At 36.6% G+C, this 17684-nt stretch overlaps 1 protein-coding gene across 1 annotated transcript; it reads right to left on the bottom strand.

Annotated features, from left to right (window-relative positions):
• Window positions 1-1429: 1429 nt before the first annotated feature.
• Window positions 1430-3514, bottom strand: LOC112720636 (probable N-acetyltransferase HLS1). Its single transcript, XM_025771647.3, has 3 exons — window positions 3006-3514; window positions 2594-2772; window positions 1430-2501 (listed from the first exon to the last, which is right to left on the bottom strand). The coding sequence occupies exons 1-3, from the start codon at window positions 3180-3182 to the stop codon at window positions 1637-1639; spliced, it is 1221 nt and encodes a 406-aa protein (XP_025627432.1). The 5' UTR covers window positions 3183-3514; the 3' UTR covers window positions 1430-1636.
• Between the last annotated feature and the right edge of the window lie 14170 nt (window positions 3515-17684).

A 17684-nucleotide genomic window follows, 5' to 3' on the forward strand; every position in this document is an offset into this window, starting at 1 on the left:
TTTTTTTTAATAAAAAAGCTACAATTTTAACTAATTTTGACCATTAATTATTTAGTTTTGTTTTGTATTTAATATAAGTGAACAATTGAAAGCCTAAACTAAGAATAATTTATTTTTATAAAAAAAAAATATTTTGATGAGTTGGCCCAACGAGTTTTATAAACTTTTTCTTAAAACTTATGACTTAACTTTCTTAACTAGTAGGCTTTACAAAAAGTTTAAACCGGACCTGTTTAATAAAACGAGCCGAGTCTAAAATGAGACGAGCCACGAGCCTCCGTCGAGTAGCCCGGTCCACTTCCAACTAAGGGTGGCAAACGGGTCGAAACCCACTGCGTAACTCGCCAAAAAGGTGGGTTAGACTAAAAATTTATTTGAAACTACCATAATTAAAAAACTCACCTAACCTATACCACCTAATCTGAGGGCTTTGGCGGGTTTCAGCAGGGCAGGACATGCCCGTTATTTATTTATTTATTTTTTTTGTAATTGAAGATATTCTAAGTTATAATTTGGATTATATTCTATGTTTAATTAATTAAAAATTTAAAAATATTTAATTATATATTTTGGACAATGTTTTATATCTTACAATGTTAGTTTTATTATTTTGTTTCAAAAAATTTAATTGATGATTATGTTTATTACATATTTAGAATTATAAAGATTTTCATGTCTGTAAATTTAGAAATTATAATTTTTATATATTTAAAAATTATAAATTTATTAAAATAATTATGAAATTATATATATTGTTTAATATTTAATAGTTTATTAATAAAAAATAAAAAATAAATAAAAAAAGAGAATTGACAAGCTTACCCGAGACTCCTTAAAATTAATCATATATATTAAATCAAAACAGTTTAAAAAAATGGTTGTGATGCCAATTTAAATAGTTGACACATTTTTCTAAGATAATGATATAAAAAATTAGAAAACACTACAAATAGAAATTTTTTAGCATCCATAATCCTTTTTTTTGTTTTAAAATTGTATTATATACTTTATTTGAATTTTATTATTTGATGTTTATTAGTTTTATTATATGACGATATAATTAAAAAGCTAACATTAAACTTATTTTATCTTAATTATTATAGTAAAATTAATGTATCTTTTATCTAAATAATATAATCTCCGTATGACTATATTTTTCTACATGAACCGGGGATGTGTGAAGGAATATTTTTGTCACACAAAAAATGGGGATGGGGAATAAGATGTCTCACTCCCTATATTGTCATCGCTAATTTTGTCGGATATAACTCATGTGAAGAAAAAGAGAATTTAATTTCAATAAAAAAGAAAAGGAAATATAACTTTGTATCACACTTCTTTTTATAATAATAATAGAGTCTCGTATCCTATAAATGACAAACAAAAATTTCTCACGTCGTTACACAACCGGTACAATTCAGTTAGGGAAGAAGAGAATCTAAAAGTTGAGCATCCATTAGAAACAAAAGAACTAAAGAAACATTGACTTCATTACATTACAGATCTAACAAAGTTAAAACTATTTAAGTAAAGTAAACCAAACTAAATTCATTTTGATTGTCGCTTGTATGTGATTCTAAATTTCACAATTGGTGGTTGATATTAAAAATCAAAAGAAAGTATTGACAGAATTCACTCAGACCTCTCTAGGGTCAACGAAAATTGAAAATTCAGGGGGGGATTTGGTCCAGTCACCAACCGATCCATCACTGTAATCCTCCCCTAACCGTTTTATGCACCATAGATCCTCCTCACACGACAGCATCTTCCAGTGCGGCACTCCTAACCGCAGCGGTTCCAGCCTCGAAACCTCCGTCGCCACCGCCCCGCACCCTTTCTCTTTCGCCAGGTTGTGTGCAAACCCACACAAAGCCCGAACCATCTTAACCGCTTCAGGTCCCTCCCCTCCAACTCCATACAAGAAATGAAACCCGAACGGCCTGAAGAAATTCGGTATCGAAGGAAGCCCGAGCCATGGGAAAGCCCGATCAACGACACGTGTCATTTTCGCTAAAGCCCGCTTCACGCGCGAAACGCCTCTCACCTCGAGTGAGAACACTTCTTTGCAGTTCCAAATGCTGAGGACGGCCCAGGAGTGAGGCGGGGAAGCAAGAAAATGTGCCGGGCCGGGCCACGTGTCAGGCCCGTAACTCCCTCTCGGAACCGCCAAAAAGGTTCCAAGTGAGAGCTTGTTGTTAAGAACAGAGTCAATGTCGCGCGGGAAGAGCTCCGTTGTGGAGAATCTGAGTCGGTATAGTGATTCGGCGTCGTTTTGGTCAAGCTTTATGATTTTGATTTTGGAAGAGGTTTTTACCCGGTGCTCGAAAACGGGATTGACGAGAATAGACGGAGTACGGAACTTGGAGTAACCGCATTTGTCGGTGAAGAGATTAACGGACGCAACGTTGTTGTTTTCCGTTGCCATGTATGAGTACTCTGCACCGTTGTCTCTAAACCATTTCTCCATCGCCCGTACAAGCTTGAGACCTATACCCATTCTCCTGAACCCGCGCCGCAGAGAATATAAACTCAGTCAGCACAGTAACGGTTAAAATAAAAATTTATTTCAGGCGGTTACGGTTAGTTATTGTACCTGTAGAGTGGTGAAACGCGAAGGCCTAATATGTAGGCTAGTTTGGTGTAGACAGGGACTTGTTTGGCGGTGGAGTCAGCATTATTGTTTTTTCCGTGTCTATGGAGCTTCTTTCCGCATGTAACGGTTTTGATGCAACCTCTTGTCATGCCCACTATTTCATTGCCTATCTCAGCCACCTGGTGAAGACAAACTAAAAATGAGTATTTTTCTTAAAAGAATGGATATAGTTAGGTAGGTATATCATACATCGGTGTGTTATGATTATTTCCATTATTTATTAATTTGTTTATTTAGGTGAGAAAGACTTTTTTAAGAGAAGCGGTTTGAGTGGTAAGAGAACATATAAGGAAATTACAAAAGAAATGGAGAAATAATGAAGATATGGAGAATATGTGTTTAGTAGTAGTACTAGCATGAGGAAAGTAGGTGAGTGGCGGACCCTGCAAATAGGGTCACCGCGGAGGTCGGTGAAGAGGGAAATCTTGCCACTGGGTCCAACTTCGCATATCCTCTCAACAGCTTCTACTCCCTCTCTGTCTTTATTTGGCTCGAACTCTCTCACCACCACTTCCACCTCCTCACCCATATCACAATTTCTTCTCTTTTATGTATGTGACGGTCACTATAATATATATTAGCTAGTTAGAGCACAAGAAGTATGTAACTTTGTGACGTTGCTATGTACATATCGAAAATGGAAATTGTAGCGCTATTTCAAGAAGGTTTAACGTGTTTTGTAAGCAGAGGTTTTGTATAAGTGTATAACTAATAGAATCACTATCTCCAACAAAATATTTAGAGAGAAACAAATGAGGGAAGAAAGCAAGGTTTTGAGGTCTATGCGTTAATCATCTCGACTCATATGGTTGAGGGAAGGAGCGTGTTTAAATACCTGATCTTCTCAACTCTCTCTCTCTTGAGAATCCATACCACTTCCAAACAGTATTTAATTCCTTCGATTTAATTCTAATAATTATTAGTAGTAAAAGTATTAGTATAGGAATATGTCCTTATGTATTCCCTTTTTTCGGTCCTTTCTTTAATGTGGCTTTCTCTCACTCCCGCCTTTTCTAGTTCCAGGTTAAAGTTCTACCCACCAAATAATTAATGATGGGAAATAAAAAAGAAAATAATATATACAAGAATTTAACTATGACAAAAAAGAAATGGAGGAAAGAGGAAATGGCGGCTGTGGTTCCGGCTGTGCAGTACTATATATATAACATCCGATGTTGTATGTTGTTGGTGCTGTTTTATTTTCCTCTTAATTTCAATTTATAGAGAAGGAAAGGTGTTATTACTTATTAGTTGCCATCAGCCCATAAGTAACATGACTTATCTCAAACAGTTTGCTGAAATTTAACTTTTGATTTTCTCCCAAATAAATCTCTTTTTTTAGTCTTATCTTTATTTTAAAGATTTTCAAACGTACCCAATATTGCCTCACAAATATCCTTTGTCTAAATTGGCTAAAGAAACTCATGACATGTGCATGTACATCCTTATTGTTTGGACAAAATTAATATTTGAACAAAATATTTGAGACAAATATAATACTTAACCCTCACATAATTACCTTTACATCCTCCAACTCACTACTACTAGGCTCATGTGGTATGGGATGCACATGCATATTTCATGCAGCTAAAGCAAAATCGATAACTCAACTACTAGCTATTACATCCTTCACTGTTCAAAACTGATTAAATTGTTGGGTTCTGTTCACACAAGTTGCTCAACGCAACTATTAGGGATAGCAAAACTTGTCTGAGACATAGAATTTTTATGGAGATCATCTCTAATGAAAATTCGATTGTGAAATTTTTTTTTTGCGAAAATAGAGATGGGAGATAAATTTTTTCTGACGCAAGTGTGTGGACTCGAATAGGGATTCCCGTTCCATCTCCGGTAATCTCTGAAATTCATAAACTCCCTCGTCACTCTTCCTTCTCACCACATTATCATCCCTCACCGTGCCATCACCCTTATTGTGCGTTCTCTTTGTTCGCGTCATTCTTTCCCCTCTTCAAGGATGGGGTTCGTTCTCCTTTCCACAACTGTCGTCGTGTCCATTATTCTCTTTTCCGTTGTCGTCCCCACCTCGTCTATTGCTCTGTGCTCTAACTCGCCGTGATGTCTCCCACTGCGTCATTTCGAAAGAAGTCACCGTCTTGTCATTTAAATTTTTTGCATAAAGTCTTGCTATTTTTGTATAGAATTGATACTTGCAGTTCTATTCCAATAAAAATGAATGATTAATAAAAGCTATCGAAGAGAAAGGGAATGGGGTCCCCGCGGAGAATAGAGTTCGGTGAAAAATGGGGATGGGGAGCAATATTCTCCAAGGTGAAAAACGGAGACAGAATCGGGAGCGAATCTGGGGGTGGGGACAGCGAGCAAAAAGGCATCTCCGCCCCCGCTCTACCCTATTGCCATCCCTAACAACTACATGCAAATCTTTTTTTTTTTTTTCAAAAAGATAGAATTCATTTTAACAAAATGTAAATTACAAAGTGAATCATATAGGTCAAGAAAAAAAAGAAGAAGACACCACTCATATAAAGATGGCAAAAATAATTTTTTTTTAATTTATTTATTTTGCCACAATTAAAAAATATACTCTAAAAAATATAGATTAATAATAAGAGTATAAATTATGAATAAAATTAAAGATATAAGAGAAAAATAATTATATTAATAATTTTCACTAAATTTCTTAAATCTATAAAAAAATATTTTTTTTTAAATCTCAATTTCTCAATAAATTTTATTCAAAGAATTTAAAAAAAATATGAATTACTAGATTAAAAATGGAACAATTAGCAATAAGAAGTAGTATAAATCATGAGATATACTTATTGCTACTAGGCTTGCGAGGAGATACTTACAGCTTGGTCAACAAGAAGCAGAATATCATCTTCTTTGCTAAGATTATAGAAGATATGAATATGGGTTATTTAGTTAATCCCAACTGATTTTCATTGTGATAAAAAAAAAGTGTTATTCATATTGTATATAAAAATACTTTTATTAGTACACTAGTAATTATATTTTTGGTAAAAAAAAAAAGTTTTTTCTTAATAAGAAGGCATCTTAATTACCAATGGTTTTGACTATAGAAATAGAAATGGACAAGTTGAAGTCGAAGAAAGATGGTATCAAAAAGGTCGAAGGCGAAAGGTAGTTAGTGCTTTTTCTTGAATATCAAGGCTTGCAGCTCGACCTTCAAGTTAAGTGAAAGACATGGGTACGAGATTTGAGGAGTAAGTTGAAGAAAATTTGGGACTTGAAGACCAAAGAAGATGTGGGTGTCAAACTTAGGGGTCAAGATTCTTCATGGTTAAGTCAGGTCATGGCTGGAAAAAGGGAGAAGTAAGATAGTGGACAACGTGCTCCATGACAAGACCATCTCCAAGGCCTATAAATAATAGAAACTCAGAAGAATTCTAGGACTTCAATCAAGAATACTAGATCATCACATAAACTCATAAAATTCTCAGTCTTCGCGATGCAACGGAAGAACATGGAGTGCAAGTACATGTGAGTGTTAAAAGTCAACTTTTAACTTGTTTTCTATTGTCTATTTGATTAATTGTCTTTTATTTCTTTATATTTTGTCGTTATTCTCTTTCCTTTACGATTCAATTTTATGTTTCATTAATTTTAAACTTTTCTCTACTTATTTATTTATTTTACCTTGTTCAATATAAATTTGTCACTAGTAATTTCGACGCAAGTCATTTCAACACTATTACTAAATAATTCTCGGGTCGAGCTTATTCTTTTTCAGAGGAGTCGTATCTGCTCCTCGAACTGAGATCCTGATACAAGCTCAATTCGACACTCTGTCGAGATATACCAAAAATCAAGTGAAACAAATTGGCACGCCCAGTAAGACCTTGGGTTAAGTAACATGTCAAAATTTGCATGCAATTGCGCAGTGCTAAATTGATAGTGTCTGATAGAGCCTCAACTTTGACGGAGATGTCGAATAATGATATTGGGGATTCCACTAGAAACCCTGAAACACCAGTCTTTCGAGTCGACGGTTGACGGAGGGGATTCCAATGGCTGTACCTATTACATGACCTCCATATGGGTTACCCCCAAATTATTCTTCATCTATAGAAAATCCTAATATGAAAAACATGGGAGGTGCTACTATAAGGAATAGTCCTTTGTATAATCCAACACCACCTCCAGGATATCTCTTCATGGGGACATACCATTATAACCCTAGCATGGCATACTATCATGCTTATCAACACTTAATGAAAAACCCTTCATATCTGGGATCTGTTTCCATGCCACAACCTATTTCTACAATGTCAAATGTTACTTCGACATACCTCTATATTCCCAAAAATGTCGAGACAGATTTCTGTCGGGACATCTTTGCCTAATACAGTCAAATCCTTGGCTGTATTTATACAACAAATCGAGGATAGCCATCATGATCTAGTAATATGCTAACACAACAGATGACTACAGTATTAAATTTCATGTTAGAAAATAACAATGCTAGAATAGAGCAAGTTGCTTGACAAGTTGATGATATTGCAGGAGCAATTAGTCGACCTTTAGTTCAACCTTTTGGGGAGTTCATGTTAATAATCATCCTCTCATGTTAAATAGAGGAGACGATCTGAATAGGGTATTGAATGAAACCAGAGCAAACAATGTTGCTCATGCTTATGGTCAAAATATAACTCAAGCTGTCAAGCAAATCTTGAACAAAGCAGGATTGAATATTGAAATAACAAATCAACCTTACTTTATATCCCATTTCCCATATTACGTTTTACATGCTGAACTCTCAAGGGGAGTCAAAACTCCTAAATCTTTTATAAAGTTTGCTGGAAAAAGGGGAGAATCGATTGTAGAGCACATTGCTTGATATTTGTCGAAATAGGCGAGTTGGCCAATAATAAATATTTAAAAATGAGATATTTTTCCTCTTCATTAAAAAAGAACGCTTTCACTTTATTTTCAAATTTACAACCTAATTCGATCCACAATTGGGTTCAATTAGAAAGTTTTCATGATCAATTCTTTAGGGGAGAAATGAAAGTGACTTTGTCCGACTTATTTACAGTGAAGAGAGAGGAGACTGAGTCAATCAATGACTATATTATCCGGTTCAAGAATATGGGAAACAAATATTTCACACCTATTCCTAAACATGAGATAGTCAAGATGGCTGTCAATGGGCTTGGTTTCAATATTCGAAAAAATTAGTAAATCAACCATTCCTCAACTTAGCTCAGTTGGCTGATAAAGTACAGTAAATTAAAAAATTGAATAAGAAAAAGAGGAGCTAGAGTCGAACAAAAGAAAGTCCTTTTTCAACAAAAGGTTAACTACGTGGACTACATGAGTGAGGAAGAGTCGAACAGTGAATCTGCTTTTGCTGCAGAATTAAAAGACGGGCCTCCTTAATTGTGTTGATCTCTTAATCCAGCAAAAATAAGACTCCTTTGTCAGGAGGAAAGAATTATTCTTTAAACCTAACAAAATCTAAACAGATCTTTGATATGTTGTTAAAAGATAAACAACTTGTGTTCCCTGAAGGAAAAAAAATGCCATCAATTTCTAAAATTAGGAATAAAAAATTTTGTAAATTTCATCAAGCTTCTGGATATTATACTAACAATTGTGTTCATTTCAGGGACTTGATGCAAAGGGCTATTGACAAAGGTTGACTTAAGTTTGTTGATAAGCCTGAAACAAAGGTGAATTTTGATCCCTTCTAAGTCACATCGAATTTCGCTAAAACAGAAGAAGTGGCGTTTACAATTAACATGGCTTTTGTCGAACCTATAAAGAAAGACGAGCAATTCGAGCTAGACATGTTTGAAGCAATTCCAAAGGCAGAAAAAGATCTGTTAGATTTTTTGTTAAGACAAAGGAAGGAGGAAGGAAATGTAGTTATATGCCCTCGATGTAGTGCCTTGTTTGACACTTCAGCGGCTAAGAATTTCGACTCATAAAAAAGAGTTGAGAGCGTGTTCATCAGGAAGAATTAAGACAAGCTTGACTGAAGCAAGACATTAATGGTCAAAAGTTTGTAGCTGCTCCCATCAAATAAAAGATGCGTATGGTGGTGACAGTCGACCAGAAACCTCAAAGGGTGTTAAGTCAAACTGTTCCTCCACCTAATGTCTCGAACAACAAATGGGTACAAAACAATACCCAAAATTACTCCAGGAACTATAATTTTAATGTTCCTAGGGGAGGTTTTTCAAATTGGGCTGGGGCTCAAAAAAGAGGATGTTTCAGACAAGGAGCAGCTAGAAAGGGCAACGGTCAAAGAAGGCCTCGACACAATTTTACAGAAAGAGCTCCCTTTATTCCAAGACCTATGGCCCAAAAGCAAAATGCTGATGCTGATATACAGGGTCCATATCCCGAATTGCACAAAGAAAGTAAGTTATCTCAGAAGCAGGAACAGAAAAAAGACAAGGTGTCGGAGGAGTCAAAGGAGATGTCGGCTATCAAGTCGATCCCCAAAGGAAAAGAAGAAGAAGAGGAGCTCACAGAAAAACTTTGACTCTGATTTGAGGATGATCTAGATGTGATGTTTGGAGAAACTAGTTTTGGGTATGTTGCCATAGTTTTTGTTCTCCCTTTCGACTTTCAGGACAGTCCTGAAGGGCCTTGGAATTGTCTAAAAGGAGACTGTGATGATATAATTCTAGGTGACGAATGCCAATTTGTCGAAGATGGCATGATTAAGGAGAGGTTATTTGAAAGGCCTGATGAAATCACCAAAGGACATCTTCGACCATTGCATATTAAGACAAAAGTTAAAGGGTTGGTGATTAATCGCATCTTGGTCGATGGAGGAGAAGCAATTAATTTGTTACCTGAAAGTATGCTCCCATTATTCTAAAAGATAGTTGAGGATTTGATTAAGACAAATCTGGTTGTTATTGGATTTAATGGTTAGTCCACAACCGCCCTGGTAATGATCCCACTCAGGGTTAAAGTCCAAAGTGATGAACGACTGACGGTGTTTATAATGGTACCTACCAAGGCAACTTTTAATATGCTTTTAAGAAGAGATTTAATCCATGGTGTATGAGCAATTCCCTCGAATCTGCATCATAAATTGGTGCTATGGGATGAGGATGGAAGGATTGAAGAAATTGAAGATGACGATAGCCCTTGCTATGACAATAGCCCTTGCTATGTCGAGCAAATGAATGTCATCTTCAAAGAATATCATATTATTGTCCAACCATTGGATATTGATATGAGCACCTTTGACCCCACTTTTATCAAAGTTTCTATAGAGGGGCCCATGGTATGAAATTAGTCCCTAAGGCTAAGGAGAACTTGGCCATCATGTCCACTTGAATGGATATATTGAGCCACTGGGATCGACTCTCAGCCTATGTGGCTAAAAAGAAGGAGTTCACGGGGGACGTGCACTGGATTGTATATATGATCTCGATCCCTTAGGGTTTGAAAGGTCCAATTTAATTTCTGAAGATTTGCATAATAAAAAGGTTGAAATACAAGATCCTCTCGATGAAGCCGATATTGATGGAAAAGGGCGAGTGACTTACATTAGTCGATGCCTAGAGGCTGAATTCAAGAAAGACTTGATTGAGGTTTTAAAGAAATACCAAGATTGTTTTGCTTAGCAGTATGAGGACATACCTAGTTTGGACAGATCTTTAGTCAAATATAAGCTCCCTCTTATTGAGAATGCTCGACCAATTAAGCATGCTTCTAGACATTTTGCTCTTGAAATTATGGTGAAGATCAAGAAGGAAGTCGAATGTTTGTTAAAAGATGGATTCATTCGTACAACCAGGTATGTCGAATGGATTGCTAATATTGTTCCTGTTATTAAGAAAAATGGAAAGTTAAGAGTTTGTATTGATTTTATGAATTTGAATAAGGCTACACCAAAAGACGAGTATCACATGCCAATTCCAGAGATGTTGATCGACTCTTTGCCGAAAGCAAACTTCTGAGCTTCATGGAAGGATATTCAGGATATAACCAGATATTCATATCCCAAGAAGATGTGTCGAAGATAGCCTTTCGATTCCCTGGATCCATTGGCACTTACGAATAGTTAATTATGCCATTTGGATTGAAAAACACTGGAGCTACTTACCAGAGAGCGATGAACTCGATCTTCCATAATTTTATTGGTAAGTTTATGAAAATTTACATCGATGATGTGGTAGTTAAATCAGAGTCGAAACAAGCTCATTTGTGTAATTTAGAGATGGCTTTTCAACGGATAAGATATCATCAACTCAAGATGAATCCATTAAAATGTGCTTCTGGTGTATCTGTAGGAAATTTTCTGGGATCCATTGTGCAGAAAAAGGAGTGGCCGTTGACACCAATAAATACCAAGCTACTTTTGACTTATCTCCTCCCAGAAATAAAAAAGAACTACAGTCTTTCTTAGGTAAAGTAAAATTTCTTCGATGCTTCATTTCAAGTTTATCTAGAAAAATGAAAGTATTTACTCCTCTATTGAAATTGAAGCAGGGAGAAGAATTCAGATAGGAAGAGGAGCACGAGAAAGCTTTCGACCAAATAAAGTAATATTTAACTTCACTACCAATCTTGACACCAGTCAAACAAGGTCGACCACTTAAATTATATATTGCTATATCAGATACAACTTTAGGGATCATGCTGGCCCAAGAAGACGAGGATGCGAACAAAAAAGTAGTTTATTATCTGAGTCGAATGTTGACTAATGTAGAAACTAGATATAGTACAATCGAAAAACTTTGTTCAGCTCTTTATTTCTCTTGTACTAAACTTAAAAGTTACTTAATCGGAAAGAATATTTATGTTGTGTCAAAATTTAATGTCATTAAATATATGCTTTCTTATCCAATATTAAGAGAAAGTATTGGCAAGTGGATGTTAAGGTTAATCGAATATTCTCTATTTTACGTCCCAGCCAGGGCTGTCAAAGGGCAGGTAATCCCTAAGGTAGTGCTTGGTGGAGAGACAGAGACGAAAAGACTAAGACTGAGAGACAGAGACTAAGAGACAGGGATTGAAATAAATCTCAGTATTCTGTTTGGTGCAAAATGAAAAACAGGAATTGAAACAAGAATGAAACTCTAATTTAATTTGCACAAAGGGTAAAATTGGAATTAATTAATTGAAATGAAAGTATTTTAGGTATAAAATGTTATTAAAGTTTCAGTCTTCATCTCTAAAAATTTCAGTCCCCTGTGTCTCTACTTTTTGGAGGTACTGAAATACTGAAATTTTAGAGACAGAGACAGAAATTTTAGTACCAGTCTCTGAACTAACAAACACGATACTGAATCTCAGTCTCTCAGTCTCTGTCTCAGTACCTCAAAACAAACGCTACCTAATTTTTTAGCAGATCGTTCTTGTGTTGAGATTCAGGAGCAACCCAAAATTAGGTATCTTGAGCTCAAACCTTGAAAGTTATTTTTTGAGGGCTCGAAACATCAAAATGGGGTAAGATTTGGAAGAGTTTTGATCACCCCCGATGATATTCTGACCAAATTTATGTTTTGACTAAAGTCAAGTATGTCCAACAATGAAGCAGAGTATGAGACTTTAATCATTGGCCTGGAACTCTTAATTGAGAAAGGGGCTAAAACAGTTGAAATATTGGGGTATTCATAATTAGTAATTAGACAATTGGCTAGAAACTATCGAGTTATTAGTTGGAATTTGACTAAGTATTTTGTGGTAGCCGTTTAACTCTTGGCTGAGTTCAACTCAGTTTCGATTAAACACATATTTAGAGAGTCGAATCAAGATACTAATGAGTTAGCTCAAATGGCTTCCGGCTATAAAATATCTCCCAAGTTGGTAAAGGAGTTTAGTGAAATTGAAACTAACTTAACTCCTTTAGAACTAAGAGGGGTTTGTTGTGAAAATACCCTGGATCAAAATGACTGAAGATATAAGATCATCGACTTCCTTCAAAAAAAAAATATTTGGCATTAAGCTTTGTATTGGTTAGAGATGATCTTTTTAAGAAAAGTGTTGATGGTTTTTTACTGCTTGAATATGTAAGATGCATATTTAGCTATGGCAGACGTGCATAAAGGAATTTACGGAGCTCATTAAGCGGGTCGAAAATTACATTGGGCCTTGCATCGACAAGAACTGTATTGGCCTTCAATGATGAAGAATTGTATTAACTTTGCTCGACATTGTGATCAATGCAAAGAAATGCACTAATTCAAAGAGTCCTCGCAGTAGATTTGCATGTTATAATTAAACCTTGGCCATTTAGAGGATGGATCTTGGATTTAATAGGAATGATTCATCCCTCTTCGACTAAGGGGCATAAATTTATCTTTGTCACAGTTGATTACTTTACTAAATGGGTGGAAGCTGTGCCCATGAAAGAGGTTACATAAGCTAAAATAATTAATTTTATTGAGGAATTGATTATTTATAGATTTGATATCCCTCAAACCATAACTACAGACCAAGAAACTATGTTCACAGTTCAGCAAGTCATATGCTGAGTCAAGAGGAATTAAACTAATACATTTGACCCCATTCTATGCATAAGAAAATGGGTAAGTCGAAGTTGTTAATAAAACTTTAATTAGTTTGATTAAGAAACATATAGGGAGGCAACCTCGAAATTGGCATAGTACTTTGAGTCAAGTATTATGGGCTTATAGGTGTTCCCCTCGAGAAGCCATAGGGTCAACTCCCTATGAGATCGTATATGGCCATGAAGTAGTATTGCCACTTGAAATAAATTTACAAACATTTAGAGTGGCAAGAAAAAATGATTTACCTGTCGAACAATATTGGTCAAGCATGATTGATGAATTAGATCAATTAGACTAATTTCGACTAACGGCTCTTGATCGGATGGAGAGGCAGAAAGGTAGTGTCGCTAAGTCATATAACAAGAAGGTAAAAAAAGAAGACATTTGTGATTGGTGATTTGGTGTTAAAATTAGTTCTCCCGACCAAAAAAATTAAAGGAAAGTGGTCTCCCCTATGGGAAGGACCTTTTAGAGTAAAAAAATTATTTAATTGGAATGCTTATGAGTTGAAAGATATAAAAACTGCTCAACGAATTTGGCATGTAATAGTAAATATCTAAAGTTATATCATTGTCATTAATCAAAAGTATGGAAGGTGCATACAAAATAAGAGTTCATATTTAAAGTTCCAATAAATATCATAATTTAAAATAATGTTCTAAATTTGAGTTTAAGATCTTCCTGCTTTCGACTTAAGGCAGCAGCTTCCTCGACAGTGTCTTCTTTAGCATTGATTGTTTGATTAACATTTTCTATAAGAGCAGTACGGCCTAAAGTCTTGGATGCATGAACCTGATTTATTTTCTAAAGTTGTTAATTAAGGTCTACATTGGTAGCCTTGACTTTTGCTTTGCTTGCCTTCAACTCAGCCAATTCTTTTTCAAGAATCTTGACTTTAGTGACTATAATTTTCTCTTTGACTTGATCTTCTGATAAACTCCCTCAACTTGAGACTTGACTGTTTCACATTTCTTTAATTATTTATCATGGAAAACCAAAGTCTCGATTGCCTTGTTGAATTTTTTCTCAATAGTGTCGACCTTGGCAATATGGTTGTAAATATCTTCTATGAAAGTTTCCAAGGCTGTCAAGGCATCATTCGAAATTTTCTTGTTCAAAAAATCGAGGGCGGCTAATAGTCAAGCTTTTAGGTCTGCATTATTATTGATTTCTTCCAAAGGATGGTTGAGGCATTCGAGAATAATGTTGGCCCTTTCAACAACTGAAGGGTCGGAGCCTAGTGGAAGTTGTGTCTCAGAAGAGATTACGACTTGGAATAATTTTGCTGTGTCTTGCACTGGGGGATTCCAGGTTCTTGACTAGAAGAAGATAAAACTCTTGTCCCTTTGGAAGAGTATACTTATCGAGCTTCAGAAGGGATGTTGGCAAGGTCAAAGTAAAAGTCATCAGAGTTTAGATCTTCAGCTTAGGAGTAGGGACATTGTTAGGAGACTCATCATGTTCAACCTCAGCTGACTTTTGGGTAGAAAAAATGGTCGAAGTAGCTGTATCTGATGTCTAAACAAGACCAAACTCTTGCTGGGTTTCGGCATTGGTTGGTAAAGGCATATAACTTGCCTGGAAAATATATGTGTTACTTATAGCAAAAATGTAACTATAATAGAAGAAAGAAAAGGGCAAGTACAATTACCATGGGAGAGTCAGTAGAAGCCTAGGAAGTTGTGGTCGACGGTGTAGGCTGAATTGGACTTAAGAAAGGTAGAGAGACAGTAACCTTTGGAGATTGGGTAACTTCAGCTTCGACACCTGATGGGCCAACACCTGGCTCGGAGTAACTATGCATTTCAGCTTGAGACTTTGAGCTACACTTGGCAGATTTTGACAAAAAGAATTAAAATATGCACAATTGAAGTTAACTATTAAAGGTGAAGAGTACAAAAAGCACCTTGATAGGAGGAGCTGGATCATATTTTTGTACTTTTTTGGGTTTATCCCCCATGAGAATGTCGACAGCTCCCTATTTTTTCAAAGGCAAAGTAGCCTCACTGGATCCTCCTCTACCTCGACCCCTTTTAGACTTTGTTTTCTTGGGGGCGGCTTTCTCATCCGATTTCTAGTTTTCCTAGACTGGTTTCATCTCGGGAGCAACGCTCGCTAGGGTTGTTGGTCGAGCAGTTGGAACGTAAAGAAATTATAAGGGAAGTAAGGACCTAAAAAGATTAAACATTTAGGGGCAATGAGCATCATAATAGTTCTACTACCATTTGTGAAAATCAGGGGTCGTAAGGAAGTAGAATTTGAGGTCATATCTCTGATATTAGGTAGTTACTCTTTGATGGTTCAAGTTTAAAATCTAGTCAAATTCTTTCAAATTCAACACTAAACCATTTGGGCCCCAATTTCAAGAGATAGTAGAGAAGGTAATGCTTGTGCCAGACCAAATTGCCTCAACATATATTGTGGGGAATAAGTGACAAGTTTCTTTTTCAAAGCCATGGTCGACTCATGAGGAAGTTTGACAGGAAAGACTTGAGGAGTTAAAGTTTTCGGCCATAGCTCATCAAAGGCTTCTTGGTTTTCTGTTTTGAGGTTGGTGAGAGAATGGAGGTAACCCATAGTGCTCTTTTGCACAGTCGGTTAGGATGATATGAAGAATCGCTATTGTCTTTTTTGTGGAAGACTTGTGATGACTTGCATCATCTACCCTTTTTTCTTATCTAAAAACGACGACAAAAGAGCATAATCTCATTAAATCATTGCAATTCATGAACTAATTGATAAATATTTTGGTATATTGCTTTGAAATGGGTTTGTGCTCAATTTCAGGTGAAAAGAGCAACAAAAAGGAAGAAAACAACAAAATAAAGCTGGGTGTGTGAAACTGGGTGTGCCACTTGGAACAAACGCCATGAAAGTATATGGACGTGGCACGCTAGGAGTCAGGCGTGGCACGCCAGTTGTATTTTCCTGAGAAGGCTCTCAAAGCTTTAACATGGGCGTGGCACGCCAGTTACATTTTCCAGAGAGCAAAGTTGAAGGCCACAAAAGGGGCATGGCATACCAGGCTGGGCGTGGCACACCAACTCCATTGTACACCGTGGGGCGTGCCACTTGAGCTTGTGGGCGTGGCACGCTAGAAGAGGATACACACTGGGCGTGCCACTTGATATTGAAGGCGTGGCACACCAACTCTCATCCAGCACTTGGGCATGCCACTTGAGGACCTAGGTGTGGCACGCAAAGTTTGAGGGAGACACACCAATATGGGCGTGCCACTTGAACATCAGGGCGTGGCACGCCAGTTCAATTTTCCAGAGGAGGAGGTGAAGGGCCAAACACTTGGGCATGCCACTTGGGCTCGAAGGCGTGGCACGCCAGGCTAACCAAGGTTCAAAAAGACCCTGGGCGTGCCACTTGGGTTCGAAGGCGTGGCACGCCAGGGAGCTTGATGCATGGAGCGTGCCACTTGAAGAGTTGGGCATGGCGCGCCAAGCCAAATTCAGTGGCTAGGCGTGGTACGCCACTCAAGCGCCAGCCACACGCCAAGCTTGGAGAAGTCACGTTTTTGGAGTTTCTCTTTCCCTCCAGCTGTAATTTTCTTTTCTCCTTTGTATTTTCCTTAATTCTAGTGCTAGGAGTAGTATAAATAACCCCTGAAAGTACTGAGAAGGGGTTGTTGAGTAGTAGTTTTGTTGAAGTATAGTTAGATTTACTTTTCACATCATCTCTTCCATCTCTTGTACTTTTCTCTTAAGCTATGAGTAGCTAAATTCCCTCTCATTGAGAGAGGGAGCTCTGTTGTACTTGATAGATTAATGATAGTGAATTTCTTCTTCTCTTCATCTTCTCTTTGATTTGCTAGAAGGAATTTTGTTTTAATGCTAGTGTTCAATCATCTTGGGATAGAGGTTGAATGCAAAATGGGTTTTATAGGAACCTTGGAAAAGGAAACATGAAACCATGCTTGAAATTCCTTTTAACACTTGAGTAGATCTGTGTTTTGGTGATTGGATATGGTGACGTATAATCCACCCACTATTTGGATCTATGAGGATGTGTGGTATAATCAAGGACCAAGCATATCTCTCTTCATGAGCAATTAGACCAAGGAATTGGCTGATTATCAAGATTTGAGAGATTGAATCACCAAGGGATTGGGGTTCAATCAATCATGATTGCCAAGAGGTCAATTAGTTGCATGATTGAAGATGAGATGAGCTGGATTTAATCCAAAGAGAACAACATCTCCTGATCTCAATGAATTTCCCCTATTCTTATCTCTCACATTCTTTATATCTTTCTTTACATTCTGCTATTTCCCATTCCCATTTACAATTCAGTCATTTATGTTTCTGCACTTTACATTCTTGCCATTTATTCTTCTGCACTTTATTGCTTCTCTTTACTTTTGAGTCATTTACAATTCTGTTCATTTAAAATTCTGCAATCACAACCTATATTGCTCAGCTTAACTAATTCACCCATTGATTATAATTGCTCAAATCTACCAATCTCTGTGGATACGATCCCACTCCTAGTGGGTTATTACTTGACGATGGTGCGCTTGCTAAAAGAACAGATTCATT

This window comes from Arachis hypogaea, chromosome 11 (genome assembly GCF_003086295.3).
Source record: "Arachis hypogaea cultivar Tifrunner chromosome 11, arahy.Tifrunner.gnm2.J5K5, whole genome shotgun sequence".
Lineage (NCBI taxonomy): Eukaryota > Viridiplantae > Streptophyta > Magnoliopsida > Fabales > Fabaceae > Arachis > Arachis hypogaea.